The 13,442-nt window shown below is 39.8% G+C and overlaps 1 protein-coding gene across 1 annotated transcript in view; it reads left to right on the top strand.

The window, feature by feature from the left end:
• The window catches only part of LOC105470706 (chromosome segregation 1 like), a 47,034-nt gene extending 34,001 nt beyond the window's left edge, over positions 1 to 13,033 (top strand). The window contains exons 15-25 of the mRNA XM_011722909.3: positions 227 to 363; positions 1,489 to 1,592; positions 4,166 to 4,263; positions 5,391 to 5,541; positions 5,682 to 5,890; positions 6,873 to 6,970; positions 7,065 to 7,150; positions 8,172 to 8,253; positions 10,283 to 10,429; positions 10,883 to 11,114; positions 12,793 to 13,033. Coding sequence (XP_011721211.1) covers positions 227 to 363; positions 1,489 to 1,592; positions 4,166 to 4,263; positions 5,391 to 5,541; positions 5,682 to 5,890; positions 6,873 to 6,970; positions 7,065 to 7,150; positions 8,172 to 8,253; positions 10,283 to 10,429; positions 10,883 to 11,114; positions 12,793 to 12,882 — 1,434 coding nt within the window. The 3' untranslated portion in view covers positions 12,883 to 13,033. The remainder of the gene's footprint in view (positions 1 to 226; positions 364 to 1,488; positions 1,593 to 4,165; positions 4,264 to 5,390; positions 5,542 to 5,681; positions 5,891 to 6,872; positions 6,971 to 7,064; positions 7,151 to 8,171; positions 8,254 to 10,282; positions 10,430 to 10,882; positions 11,115 to 12,792) is intronic.
• Positions 13,034 to 13,442: the final 409 nt, after the last annotated feature.

The following is a 13,442-nucleotide window of genomic DNA, read 5'->3' as shown; positions in this document are numbered from 1 at the left end:
CAAGATGTTATTTATCCTCATAGTTTTGTGCTCTGAAAAGGAGAATTTAGAAAGTGGAAACTGAACCATTATGTGCAAGTAAAAGTTTTGATCTGGGCAGCAGCATCATCTATTAGAGCTTAAAAATAGCAAATTGTTTAAATCAACAGGCCCTTCTCTTCCAATTGTTTTTTACTCAAATATGGAATCATTGCATTTAGAGCATGTATATTATTGTGTTTTTTAGGTGCCAAAAGAGCATCTTTTAGTCTCGATTCCTCTCTTGATTAATCATCTTCAAGCTGAAAGTATTGTTGTTCATACTTACGCAGCTCATGCTCTTGAACGACTCTTCACTATGCGAGGGCCTAACAATGCCACTCTGTGAGTATTTTATTCTAAAGTTTTTAAGCCTGGGATAGGGGCTGTACTGTGCTTCTCAAAGATATCTCTGAATGTTTTCATAATTTCACTAGCAGGAAAACAAATGTCTGCTTTTTATTCATTTATACTGTCTCATTCTAAAAGGATTTGAGGCTGCTTACCAGAATAGCTGCATTATGACAATACAATTAAATAAACTGGAGCCGAGGAAAGTAACTGGAATAAAGTTAACAAACAGAAATGTGTGTCAAAGGATCCTATATAGTAGTTAAAGAAACTCTAGATTTTATTTGGAGTCTCTTAGCAGCCAAGGCAAAGAGGGAAACTTGGGGAGTTAAAATTTTCACAGTGTGTATGAGATTAAAATTAAAGCAAGAGAATACTGTACAATAGTAGTAGTGGTGTTCTCAGCAACATCATGTAACAGTTATTTTCATGTGGCTGTTTGCCTAATGTCACTTATTTCTGAGATATGACCAAACCGAATGAAAGTAATTCACTAGGGGCCAAGAAAATAGCTCTTCTGGCCTGAACTAAGGATGAAATATAGAGGAATGGATGGTCTGCCTGTCTTTCAGGCCACTGTTCAACAGTATTATTTCTTGAAATTAAGCTTTGGGTAAGAGATGGAAAACAGTTCTAGGTTCTTTCCTTCATCAAGAACTTGAAGTACAGATACTCTCAGTGGCCAATTAAGAGTAGAAAGGACATCCTTTGAGGTGAGTCAAGCCAGTACCTATCTTCAGGCCCAGAATTTATACAGAAAACAGTTCTGAATCTTGCTCCACCTCCAAAAAAAAATAAATAAATGATGGAGACTCCTGAGATTCTGAGTTCTGTTCTCAGTGGTAATAGTTACAAACCAGGGACAACTGTTGCAACATTAGATGTTGTTGGGTTTAGCTGGCTTTTTGGTTCAGTTGTATTTGGTTCTCGATGTGCCTTCTTAGGAGATTAACATGAGCACATGTAAAAAAGTTATTTTCCTAAACCATCTATCAATTGTCAGTGGTGGGAGATGGCTCAGTTTTATGCTGAGAAGGGTGACATAGTGGTTGCCGAGGGTAATCCACAGTGACAAGCTCAAGAGTTGGTAGTGACTGAAAGCTGTTTTTTCATCTATAGCTTTACAGCTGCAGAAATCGCACCGTTTGTTGAGATTCTGCTAACAAACCTTTTCAAAGCTCTCACACTTCCTGGCTCTTCAGAAAATGAATATATTATGAAAGGTAGGCTGTTTCCCTGGTGTGCAGACTACAGGTATCCAATCTCAGATTGTAAGGGTAAGTATAACCTGAGTTATACTTCAGGTTATACGGTCTATGAACCAGATAATGTTTACCAAGGAGTAAGTTAGTTTAGGTATTTCAAAATGAAAAACATTATCTTGTTTACTGTTGACAGTAATCTTTTTTTTTTTTTTTGAGACGGAGTCTTGCTCCATTGCCCAGGCTGGAGTGCAATGGCTTGATCTCAGCTCACTGCCACCTCTCCCTTCTGGGTTCAAGTGATTCTCCTGCCTCAGCCTCCTAACTGGGATTACAGGCGCGCCCCACCATGCCCGCCTAATTTTTGTATTTTTAATAGAGACAGAGTTTTGCCATATTGGCTAGGCTGGTCTCAAACTCCTGATCTCAAATATCTGCCTGCCTCAGCCTCCCAAAGTGCTGGGATTAGAGGACACTGCACCTGGCCAACAGTAATCTTAATTTGATATGGAACCTCTCGTTACAGAAAATGTAGCAAAGCCCTTTTTTTCTTCCCTAGGCTGAGTTTCTTTAAGGCAAAGAAGAGATCATGCAACATTTATTAACTGCATGTTCATCTTGGTAGGGGCGAAATGTGGGTGCCTGTGGTAGACTATACAAACCGTCTTCTTACATACTGCCAAGGACACAGGCAGCTGTATGCATCCACAGTCTGGTGTATCCATCCACCAGGCACTACATTAGTTGGGTGTCCTGGTGCCAGCTCTGAATTTAGAGACAGTCTCAGTGTTTTTCACTGTTGAATCCCAAAAGCCTAGCACATTGGGTCATAGGAAGCACTTTTCACAGAAACTCCCTGATCCTTCCAGTCGGGATCAGAAATCCTAGAGTGGCTGTGTGTGTCTGGGTGTATGTTTCCAACACTGTCCTTCCCCCAACAATGATGTGTAATTACTGTTGTTTAATGTCTTTTTTTTTTTTTTTTGAGATAGAGTTTGACTCTTGTTGCCCAGGCTGGAGTGCAATGGCACAATCTCAGCTCACTGCAGCCTCACCCTCCTGGGTTCAAGCATTTCACCTTCTTCAGCCTCCCGAGTAGCTGGAATTACAGGCATATGCCACCATGCCCAGCTAATTTTGGATTTTTAGTAGAGACAGGGTTTCTGCATGTTGGTCAGGCTGGTCTCGAACTCCCAACCTCAGGTGATCCACCCGCCTCGGCCTCCCAAAGTGCTGGGATTTCAGGTGTGAGCCACTGCGCCCAGCCTTAATGTCCATTTCTATGAGAGCAGCTAACTAGTTTGTGGTCTTCATTACTGTGTTTTTAGGGTATGTAAGTATACACAGTATATAATACCTTCTCTGTACAGCTGTATGAGTGAATGAAATAATTATGTGCCAGCCTAGTGGAGGAGCACCAATTTATCCTCTACCCTTTTAACCCAGGTCAGGGAAAGATTTTCTCTAGGAAGTGATGTCTAAGCTGAGATACGACCTAACCGAATGTTAGGTGTGAGGGATAGGTAGCAATCTGTTGAAGGGTGGATGAGTCTTTGGCTCTGGTAAAGGAGGAAACATTACGTGCACAGTTCAGGAGGCAAGAGCAGATGGCCTTCTATCCTTTCTACCTGGCATGTATTTGGGGCTCTGCTTAGTAAACATTTATTTTGGAAATGTTATTTGTGGAAAGAGCTTTCATATATTTTTAGCTGACAAATTTCTTTTTCTCCCATGCTTCCTATTTTTAACCCATTTATGGTCTTACTTTTGAGCAATATTTTTGCAATTTGGACTCTCTGTGGCTTTACATGTATTTTTAGAATTTTTTAAGGCTCCTAATCTCCCTTTTTTTGAGTGAGGTGGGTAGGCAGTTTTCTCTTTCAGTTTCCTGTAGTGTGAGATCATGTTTCCTTTAGGCTGGGGCTAAACATTTTCTGATGCTGATTTCTTTTTTTTTTTTTTGAGAGAGAGTCTCACTCTGTCTCCCAGGCTGGAGTGCAGTGGCATGATCTTGGCTCACTGCAACCTCCACTTCCCAGGTTCAGGTAATTCTCACACCTCAGCCTCCCGAGTAGCTGGGACTACAGACGTGCACCACATACCTGGTTAATTTTGCTATTTTTAATAGAGATGAGTTTCTCCATGTTGGCCAGGTTGGTCTCAAACTCTGGCCTCAAGTGATCCGCCAGCCTTGGCCTCCCAAAGTGCTGGGGTTACAGGTGTGAGCCACCAAGCATGACCTCTGCTACTGATTTCTAAGAGAAAGAGACCCCCAAACAGTTCTCTCAGACTCACCTGCTCCATTCATGTCAGCTCACTGTTTCTTCCTCTTAGCCTCTTTAGTTCATTATTTTTTAAACCTTGAGCCTTCTAGAAATACTTACTTCCCAGCTAAATTTTGTTGCCAACCCCTGTCCTAATTTTAAAAGGAAGGGAAATTTAGATTATTTTTAAATGTGGAGAGCTATCTTGGGGTCATCTAAGCATCTTAAAATTTAGTTGATGAATTAGTGCGCTTTTTTTCCCCCCAGTCGCTCTCTTATTCTGAAGTTTAACTAAACTCTATTTGTTTTTGCTGTTTTTATATTTTACAGCTATCATGAGAAGTTTTTCTCTCCTACAAGAAGCCATAATCCCCTACATCCCTACTCTCATCACTCAGCTTACACAGAAGCTATTAGCTGTTAGTAAGGTAATAGAGCCAATTTTGAAAGTGGGGTTCCTTTTTTATTTGCTCCAAACTGTTTGGGCCTCAGAACTCTTTGGCATTACGTGAAGCTTTAGAGAAGGTCTATGAATTCTTACTGACGAGCCGCTAATGTACTTTTCTGAAACTGTGGGCATGCTGCTAGATTGGAGACATAATAGCAGTCACTTTTAAGTGTATGCTAGAAGCTTGAATACATTTTCATTCTCATTACAAAAGTAACATGTTTATTGTAGAAAAAGAAAGTGCAGATGATCCAGAATTACCTTAAATAGAGTTAAGTAGGCTTTGCACTAAGATATAAAAGAGGCTATCTGGACTTCCATGAAATGATTATTAAAATTCCTTTGTGTTTTCTTCCTTACTCTTATTTCTCAAAAGGAAAGTCTACTCTTCGATCAAAATTTTACAGATACTTAGATTCATGTTTATTAACAGTGTTTTAGAAATAAAATATCAGTTTAAGGCTGACAATTCCTTTTTAGATGCTATTCTTGATCTTATGAGAATTACATCAATTCATAGGAAGTGTTGGAGGGATTTTGGAGAACAGAGTGATTATTGTTCAACTGAGTAAGGGTCTTTGGATTACTTAGGGCCTGGAGGGATGGAGGGGGAAGGGAACCCAAGTCTCCACTTCCCATACGTATACAATCTCATGTTCTGATTCAGATTTGTATGCTAATAGCCTTCCAAGAACCTATTTAAAGAAAATCGGGGTTTTGTTGCTTAAAAAGAACATAAAAAACTACTCGTTTGGGGGATTATCACTCAATAGACATAGACATTGCGGCCCACAGAAGTTAAGGCTAGTGGCATTACTAGGACTTAGTATTTCTTCTCTGCAAGGGCACATGGGTTTAAGACAAGTTACTTACAGCTCTGGGAGCTGAGGTTTGTATAAGCAACTCTGTAACTCTGAAGTATTTTTTTCATAGTGGACTTTGGGCCATTAAAAAAAATTCAGATGAACAAGTACTAGATTGTTGTAATTGGTGTTTTTTTCTTAATTTTGATTTTTAAAAAATAAGATGGCCTCTATTTTAAATGTGTTTTATAAAGGTTAAGTGTGGATTATTAGCATAATTGGCTTTTTTTTTTTTTAATTTCAGAACCCAAGCAAACCTCACTTTAATCACTACATGTTTGAAGCAATATGTTTATCCATAAGAATAACTTGCAAAGCTAACCCTGCTGCTGTTGTAAATTTTGAGGAGGCTTTGTTTTTGGTGTTTACTGAAATCTTACAAAATGATGTGCAAGGTAAGTTAACGAAAATTATTTTCTTTGTAATGGAATAAAATTAACATTGCTATAAAATGCAGCCTGCCTAAGCGATGTGGGCCTTTTGTGTCAGCCATTCCTTCTGAAGCTCACAGCTCTGTTTTTACTTTTATCAACAGAATTTATTCCATACGTCTTTCAAGTGATGTCTTTGCTTCTGGAAACACACAAAAATGACATCCCGTCTTCCTATATGGCCTTATTTCCTCATCTCCTTCAGCCAGTGCTTTGGGAAAGAACAGGAAATATTCCTGCTCTAGTGAGGCTTCTCCAAGCATTCTTAGAACGTGGTTCAAACACAATAGCAAGTGCTGCAGCTGACAAAATTGTGAGTCAGGTTTTGGTATAATTGTAATTTTATAAAGTAGCTTGGAGAAACTGGGGATGGCAGATGTTTGGAATTTTTTTATTTAAAATAAATTTAAGGCTGGGGGCAGTGGCTCAAGCCCACCACTTTGGAAGCCTCTAGTGGAAGGATCCCTTGAGCCAAGGAGTTTAAGACCAGCCTGAGCAACATGGTGAGACCCATCTCTACAAAGAAAAAAAAGCTTTTTAATTAGCTGGACACAGTGGAGCATGCCTGTGGTCCCATCTACTTGGAGGGCTAAGGTGAGAGGGTTGCTTGAGCTCAGGAGTTTGAGGCTGCAGTGAACCATGATCTCACCATTGCACTCCATCCTGGGCAACAGAGCTAGACCCTGTCTCTTAAAAAAATGTAATAATAAGGGAAATAATTCCTAGAAAATGTTATGGTATGTTTTATTAGAATTCTATATCCTTTAGTTATTTATATCCATGATGGAAAATTGTAAAAACAGAGCCAAACAGGTTGATTTTAAGAACTTAACTTTGGTCAGGCGTGCTGGCTCACACCTGTAATCTCAGCACTTTGGGAGACTGAGGTGGGCACATCACCCGAGGTCAGTTCAAGACCAGCCTGGCCAACATGGTGAAACCCTGTCTCTACTAAAAATAAAAATTAGCTGGGTGTGGTGGCGCGTGCCTGTAATCCCAGATACTTGGGAGGCTGAGGCAGGAGAATCATTTGAACCTGGGAAGCAGAGGCAGTGAGCCAAGATCACCCCATTGCACTCCAGCCTGGGCAACAGGAGTGAAACTCCGTCTCAAAAAAAAAAATTAATAGCTATGTGGGAGGAATTTTTCCCCATATGTTCCAGAAATAATTAAAGAGAAAAGGATAATTAGATTATTACGGTATGAACTCTGTTTTAAGACACACATCATGTTTAACTTTTTGAATAATTATTCCTGTTGGTTAACCATTTGCTCTTGGATCTCATTTCTTACAGCCTGGGTTACTAGGAGTCTTTCAGAAGCTGATTGCATCCAAAGCAAATGACCACCAAGGTTTTTATCTTCTAAACAGTATAATAGAGCACATGCCTCCGTGAGTATGACTGCTTTGTGCATTTATTCAGAAATTTTGTTAGGTGCTCAGAAAAGTGCTGAATTTATATTGTTGATTTTTTAAAATTCTTTAGTGAATCAGTTGACCAATATAGGAAACAAATCTTCATTCTGCTATTCCAGAGACTTCAGAATTCCAAAACAACCAAGTTTATCAAGAGTAAGTAAAATCATCTGGATGTTCTGCAGAAGTAATGAAAGAAAGTAGCTAAAACTCTTAGACTTTATGGTTGCAGATAAACTTTTTATCCATTTTAAACTTTATGCAAAAAATACTTGGCCACGTGTGGAGGTTCACGCCTGTAATTGCAGCACTTTGGGTGGTCAAGTGAGGCGGATCACCTGAGGTCAGGAGTTCAAGACCAGCCTGGGCAACATGGCGAAACCCTGTCCCTACGAAAAGTGCAAAAAAATTAGCCAGGCATGGTGGCATGTGCCTGTAGTCCCAGCTGCTTGGGAGGCTGAGGTGGGAGGATCACTTGAGTCCCAGAGGTTGAGGCTGCAGTGAGCCAAGATCATACCCACTGTACTCCATCCTGGGTGATAGAGTGAGACCCTGTTTCAAAAAAAAAAAAAAAAAAAATATTTTAAGGGCCTGGTGCGGTAGCTCTCATCTGTAATCCCAGTACTTTGGGAGGTGAAAGTGGGAGTATTCCTTGAGCCCAGGAGTTAAAGACCAGCCTGGGCAACATGGTAAGACCCTGTCTCTGCAAAATAGCCAAGCATGGTGGTGTGTGCCTATAGTCCCAGCTACTCAGGAGGCAGAGGTGGGAGGATCCCTTGAGCCTGGAAAGTTAAGGCTGCGTGAGCTGTGATCACCCTATTGCACCCAGCCTAGGTGACAGGGTGAAACCTTCTCACAAGAAAAAAGAAAATAGTTTAAGATGTTTGTGTTCTCCAAACATTTAGTGTCAGTCATATTGTGTTCCAGAGGTTGGTTTATGGTTGGATACCAAAACATTTTTTCAATAGAGAGAATGATATAAGGAAATATAAATCAAAGAGAGATGGCATGTAAAGGTCTAGGATAGAAAGGCAAGTTTGTATTTATTAGAAGGCAAGTATTGACGCCACAGCCTTTGGATGTTAATGATTATGCATTGGTTTATTTTGCAGACTTCTCAATTACCAGTTCAGTGTGTGAGTTCTCTGTGTTGATATTCTGCATCTTCTTTCAACAGGTTTTTTAGTCTTTATTAATTTGTATTGCATAAAATATGGGGCACTAGCACTACAAGAAATATTTGATGGTATACAACCAAAGTAAGTTTGTTTTTATTATTTTTTAAAGGAAGACAATGTTTTGACTTTTTTTTTTAGTACAAATCAGTATCTCTGTCTTATAGATGACGTTGTGGTTCTTGGTATGGAGATAGTATCTGTGGTTTTCAAAATATTCTTAGGTATTGGGTGTAAAGAAAAAGTAGTCCTGGCCCGGCTCACGCTCGTAATCCCAGCACTCTGGGAGGCTAAGGAGGGAGGATTTAGCTCAGGAGTTTGAGACCGGCCTGGGCAATATAGTGAGACCCCATCGCAAAAAAAGAAAAAACATCCTGGAATCATTGTTCTAATCCTCTAGTTAGAGGCCCCTCTACACGCTGGCATTCTCCACAGCCAGTGTTCTGTATTATGTTAAATGGTCAGTGTTGTCTCCAGGAGCCTGCCTTATTCAAACTAACAGCAGAAAACACCACATGTTCTCACTCATAGGTGAGAATCGAACAGTGAGAACACTTGGACACAGGGCGGGGAACATCACACTCTGGGGCCTGTCATGAGGTGGGGGGCAGGGGGAGGGATAGCATTAGGAGAAATAAGTAATGTAAATGATGAGTTAATGGGTACCGCAAACCACCTTGGCACATGTATACATATGTAACAAACCTGCACGTTGAGTACATGTACTCTAGAACTTAAAGTATAATTTAAAAACCAAAAAAACCCTAACAGCAGAATTTTCCTTCCCCCTTTTTAAAAAAATCATGCTAATCTTCTCCATATTGTTCCAATTTTAGTATATGTACTGCTAATGCAAACGCAGCAGAATTTTTCAAATGAGAAATACTTAGGACCAATAAAACTTTGTTTTTGACTTATCTGGTAGATATGCAAAGAATGTATCTAGGTGGCATTTCCCATTAGGGAATAAAACAATTATAACGAAAATAAAAAGAAAAACTATTAGGGAAAATTTCTTTGGAGACGGTTAGATCACTGTACCTCAGTTATGTCTCAAAAATTCTACATTGACTAAAAAATGAATTACTCTGGAAAGCAGACCAGAAAACATGGCTTCCGGCAGTAGGGGATTTTGAGGAAATCTCATGCACTGCTAGTGGGAGCCTGAATTAGCATGATCTTTCTGGAAAGCAAAACATAAGGACTTTTTATCCAGAGCATTAGAATTGCCATACTCTTTGAGCCATATTTCCACTTCAAATAATTGATTCTATTAACGCATAAACTGAGGATTTTGCATCATTTAGAATTGTGGAAAGCTTCACTTCTAGCATGTTTGCAACAACATAGAATGATTGGCCAAATTATTTTAAACAGCCATTAGCATTTATATACCTGCAGGTATGTAAGCAAAGACAGTTGGGAAGCTTATAACCCAAAAATGTTAAAACTAGTTGTTTCTGGGTGGTGGGATGATGGGTGATTCTTTTTTCATTCTTTGCTCCTCTCTGCCTTTGTTTTGTTTTGTTTTGTTTTGTTTTGTTTTGTTTTGTTTTGTTTTGTTGTTTGAGACTGGCCAGGTGTAATTTTTAAAGAAAAAAGCAGAGAGGTCTAGGAATGGTGACTCACGCCTATAATCCCAGCACTTTGGGAGGCTGAGGCAGGTGGATCACTTGAGGTCAGGAGTTCGAGATCAGCCTGGCCAACATGGTGAAACCCCATCTCTACTAAAAATACAAAAAATCCGCCGGGCATGGTGGTAGGTGCCTGTAATCCCAACTACTCAGGGGGCTGAGGCAGGCGAATTGCTTGAACCCCGGAGGTGGAAATTGTAGTGAGCTGAGATCGTACCGTTCCACTCTAGCCTGGGCAACAGGAGCGAAACTCCGTCTCAAAAACAAAAAAAAGATTATGGCATTTGGCTTCAGGGTAGAGGTGTGATGGGATTTTTTTATGTTTTGACTTTCAGTCTCTTCAGCTGATCAAAAACAGCAGTCTTGTTATTTAGTAATTTATTATATTCATAAGAAGTAACTGAGTGTAAATAACATCTATTTTACTATTTCATTATAGTGATGGTCTAATATTGAGTGGATTTATTTTGCTTTAATAGAATGTTTGGAATGGTTTTGGAAAAAATTATTATTCCTGAAATTCAGAAAGTATCTGGAAACGTAGAGAAAAAGATCTGTGCGGTTGGCATAACCAAATTACTAACAGAATGTCCCCCAATGATGGACACTGAGTATACCAAGCTGTGGTAAGAACTTCGTTTTAATGTTTTTGTAAGTTATAGCTTCCTTCCCATATGACTGCAAAATTAACAAAGCTTAGTCTCTTGGGGGCCAAGAGAATTTTGGTCTGATCTCAGCTTATCCACAAGCTACCATCAGATCCAAGACATGATTTCTGGATCCTTCTGGGCCTAGAATGATCTTGTTTCCTGGTTCTTTTTCAGGGGGATTCATGGACCCCTTTAGGAGTCTGATCTAGGTTATCTCTAAGACAGTTTTATGACAGAAGCCCAACTAAACTGACTTATCTTTAAGGGGAAGAACTGAATAAGCCAAGAAAAGAACCATCTTAATTTCAAAGGTCCCTTTTTCTTGAGACTATGAGTCTGTAATTTTGTGTCTCTGAGTAATTGCTGCTTTTAAGTCTTCAGGGTATTTTCTTGACCTTTTTATCTCTTGCTTTCTTCCATCCAATCCAGGACTCCATTATTACAGTCTTTGATTGGCCTTTTTGAGTTACCCGAAGATGATACCATTCCTGATGAGGAACATTTTATTGACATAGAAGATACACCAGGATATCAGACTGCCTTCTCACAGTTGGCATTTGCTGGGAAAAAAGAGCATGATCCTGTAGGTCAAATGGTGAACAACCCCAAAATTCACCTGGCACAGTCACTTCACAAGTTGTCTACCGCCTGTCCAGGAAGGGTAAGTTCTACTCTGTGATAAATGAAGACTTTAATGGGAGGGCAAAAGGATAGTAGTTGTTCTGGTGTCTGTTTTCATTGGTGGGCATAATAAAACTAAATCTCATTGAGTTACAGCAAGCTTATTTTCTTTAATTAAAAACACTGAGCCCCTTTTTTTCTTGTATTATGTACTACAAATATATATATATATATATATATATATTTTTTTTTTTTTTTGGAGACAGAGTCTCGCTCTGCCGCCCAGGCTGGAGTGCAGTGGCGTGATCTAGGCTCACTGCAAGCTCCGCCTCCCGGGTTCACGCCATTCTCCTGCCTCAGCCTCCCGAGTAGCTGGGACTACAGGCGCCTGCCACCACGCCCGGCTAGTTTTTTTGTATTTTTTAGTAGAGACGGGGTTTCACCGTGTCAGCCAGGATGGTCTCGATCTCCTGACCTCGTGATCCGCCCATCTCGGCCTCCCAAAGTGCTGGGATTACAGGCTTGAGCCACCGCGCCCGGCCTACAAATATATTTTAAGTGAATGGATTTAGGAGTGAGAACAAAGGAGGAAAAATCCCTTCAATAGAAATGTGTTTATTTCCCAGATCGAAGTACTCCATCTGTTATTAAAATGTGGTACCATTTTTTCACTTTTATTTATTTATTTATTTATTTATTTATTTATTTTTGAGACAGGGTCTCTCTCTTACCCAGGCTGGAATGTCGTGGTACAATTATGGCTCACTGCAGCCTCAACCTCCCAGGTTCAAGTGATCCTCCTGCCTCTCAGCCTTCCAAGTAGCTAGGACCTACTGTACCCAGCTAATTTTTTATTTTTTTATGGAGACAGGGTCTCCCTGTGTTGTCCAGGTTGGTCTCAAACTCCTGGGCTCAAGCCATCCTTCTCCTTCAGCCTCCCAAAGTGCTGGGATTATAAGTGTGAGCCTGGCCACAGTTTTTTTTTTTTTTTTAATTGCAGCATACTCAGAAATTAATAGATCACGGCATAAACCTAATAATGGCTGTATAGTTGCATTTTGTCAGCACTTATTATAGAGTTCTTACATGTTACCTGATAAAATATATATTTTTCAAGCCAGACACACTGATTTATGCCTGTAGTCCTAGTGCTTTGGGAAGCCAGGGCTGCAGTAAGCTATTATGGTGCCACTGCAATCCAGCCTGGGCAACAGAGCGAGGTCCTGTTTCTTAAAAAACGTGTGTGTGTGGTGTGTGTATATATATATGTATATATTTTTTTTCATTGTATTATTACGGAGACTTTCAAACATACATAGAAAGAGCAGAATGAAGCCTGCATGTACCCAGCTTCAATAATTACCAGTATCTTGCCAGTTTTGTTTCATTTGTTTCTCCTTTTATTCTCTGTATTGAGCAAGTCTTAGACATCATATCGTTTCACCTGTAAGTACCTCATTTTCCATCATTAACCAGTAAGGACTTTTTAATTAACCACAATACCACTATCACACCTAATAATAGTAATTCCTTATGGATCTATTCCTTAGACCTGTTTTTGAAGGCATTAAAGCAGTTGAGTTTCTGGAGAATCTTTGGATGGTGATTAATGATTGGCTGCTCTTCCCAGAGCTGTGGCAGCTTTCCCGTGGAAGATGGGGTTTGTATTGGTGCACCAAGACCTCCAACAGCCAGTGTTTGTTTCCCATCTCTTGTAGGTTCCGTCAATGGTGAGCACCAGCCTGAATGCAGAAGCGCTCCAGTATCTCCAAGGGTACCTTCAGGCAGCCAGTGTGACACTGCTTTAAAATGCATTTTTCTAATTGGCTAAACCCAGATGGGTTTCCCAGGAAATCACAGACATCTGAGCACAGCTGCATTAAAACAAAGCAAGTTTTCCTTTTGAACTTGTCACAAATTCCATCTTGTAAAGGATATTAAATGTTGCTTTAACCTGAACCTTGAGCAAATTAGTTGGTTTGTGTGATCATACATTTATGTGGGTGGCTTCTAGTTTGCAACTTCAAGGGACAAGTATTAATAGTTCAGTGTATGGCACTGGTTTGCGTTGAATATTTGCACGGTTTGGATAATCTTAAATTTTGACGGACACTGTGGAGACTTTCTGTTACTAAATCCTTTTGTTTTGAAGCTGTTGCTATTTGTATTTCTCTTGTCCTTTATATTTTTTGTCTGTTTCTTTACGCTTTTATTGGAAATGTGAGTAAAGAATTGTGTTACTTGCCAAGCAGTGCACATTTCATAGTTTTAAATCTCTAATCAGCAATAAAAATCCTAAAATATGTACCTAAGAACATCTTAAGGACAGGTTTTCGGTGCTCTCTCATGCTTTTGTAAACATGAAGAA

The sequence above is a fragment of the Macaca nemestrina genome, chromosome 15 (assembly GCF_043159975.1).
Source record: "Macaca nemestrina isolate mMacNem1 chromosome 15, mMacNem.hap1, whole genome shotgun sequence".
Classification (NCBI taxonomy): Eukaryota; Metazoa; Chordata; class Mammalia; order Primates; family Cercopithecidae; genus Macaca; species Macaca nemestrina.
This window is presented reverse-complemented; position numbering and strand designations above follow the sequence as displayed.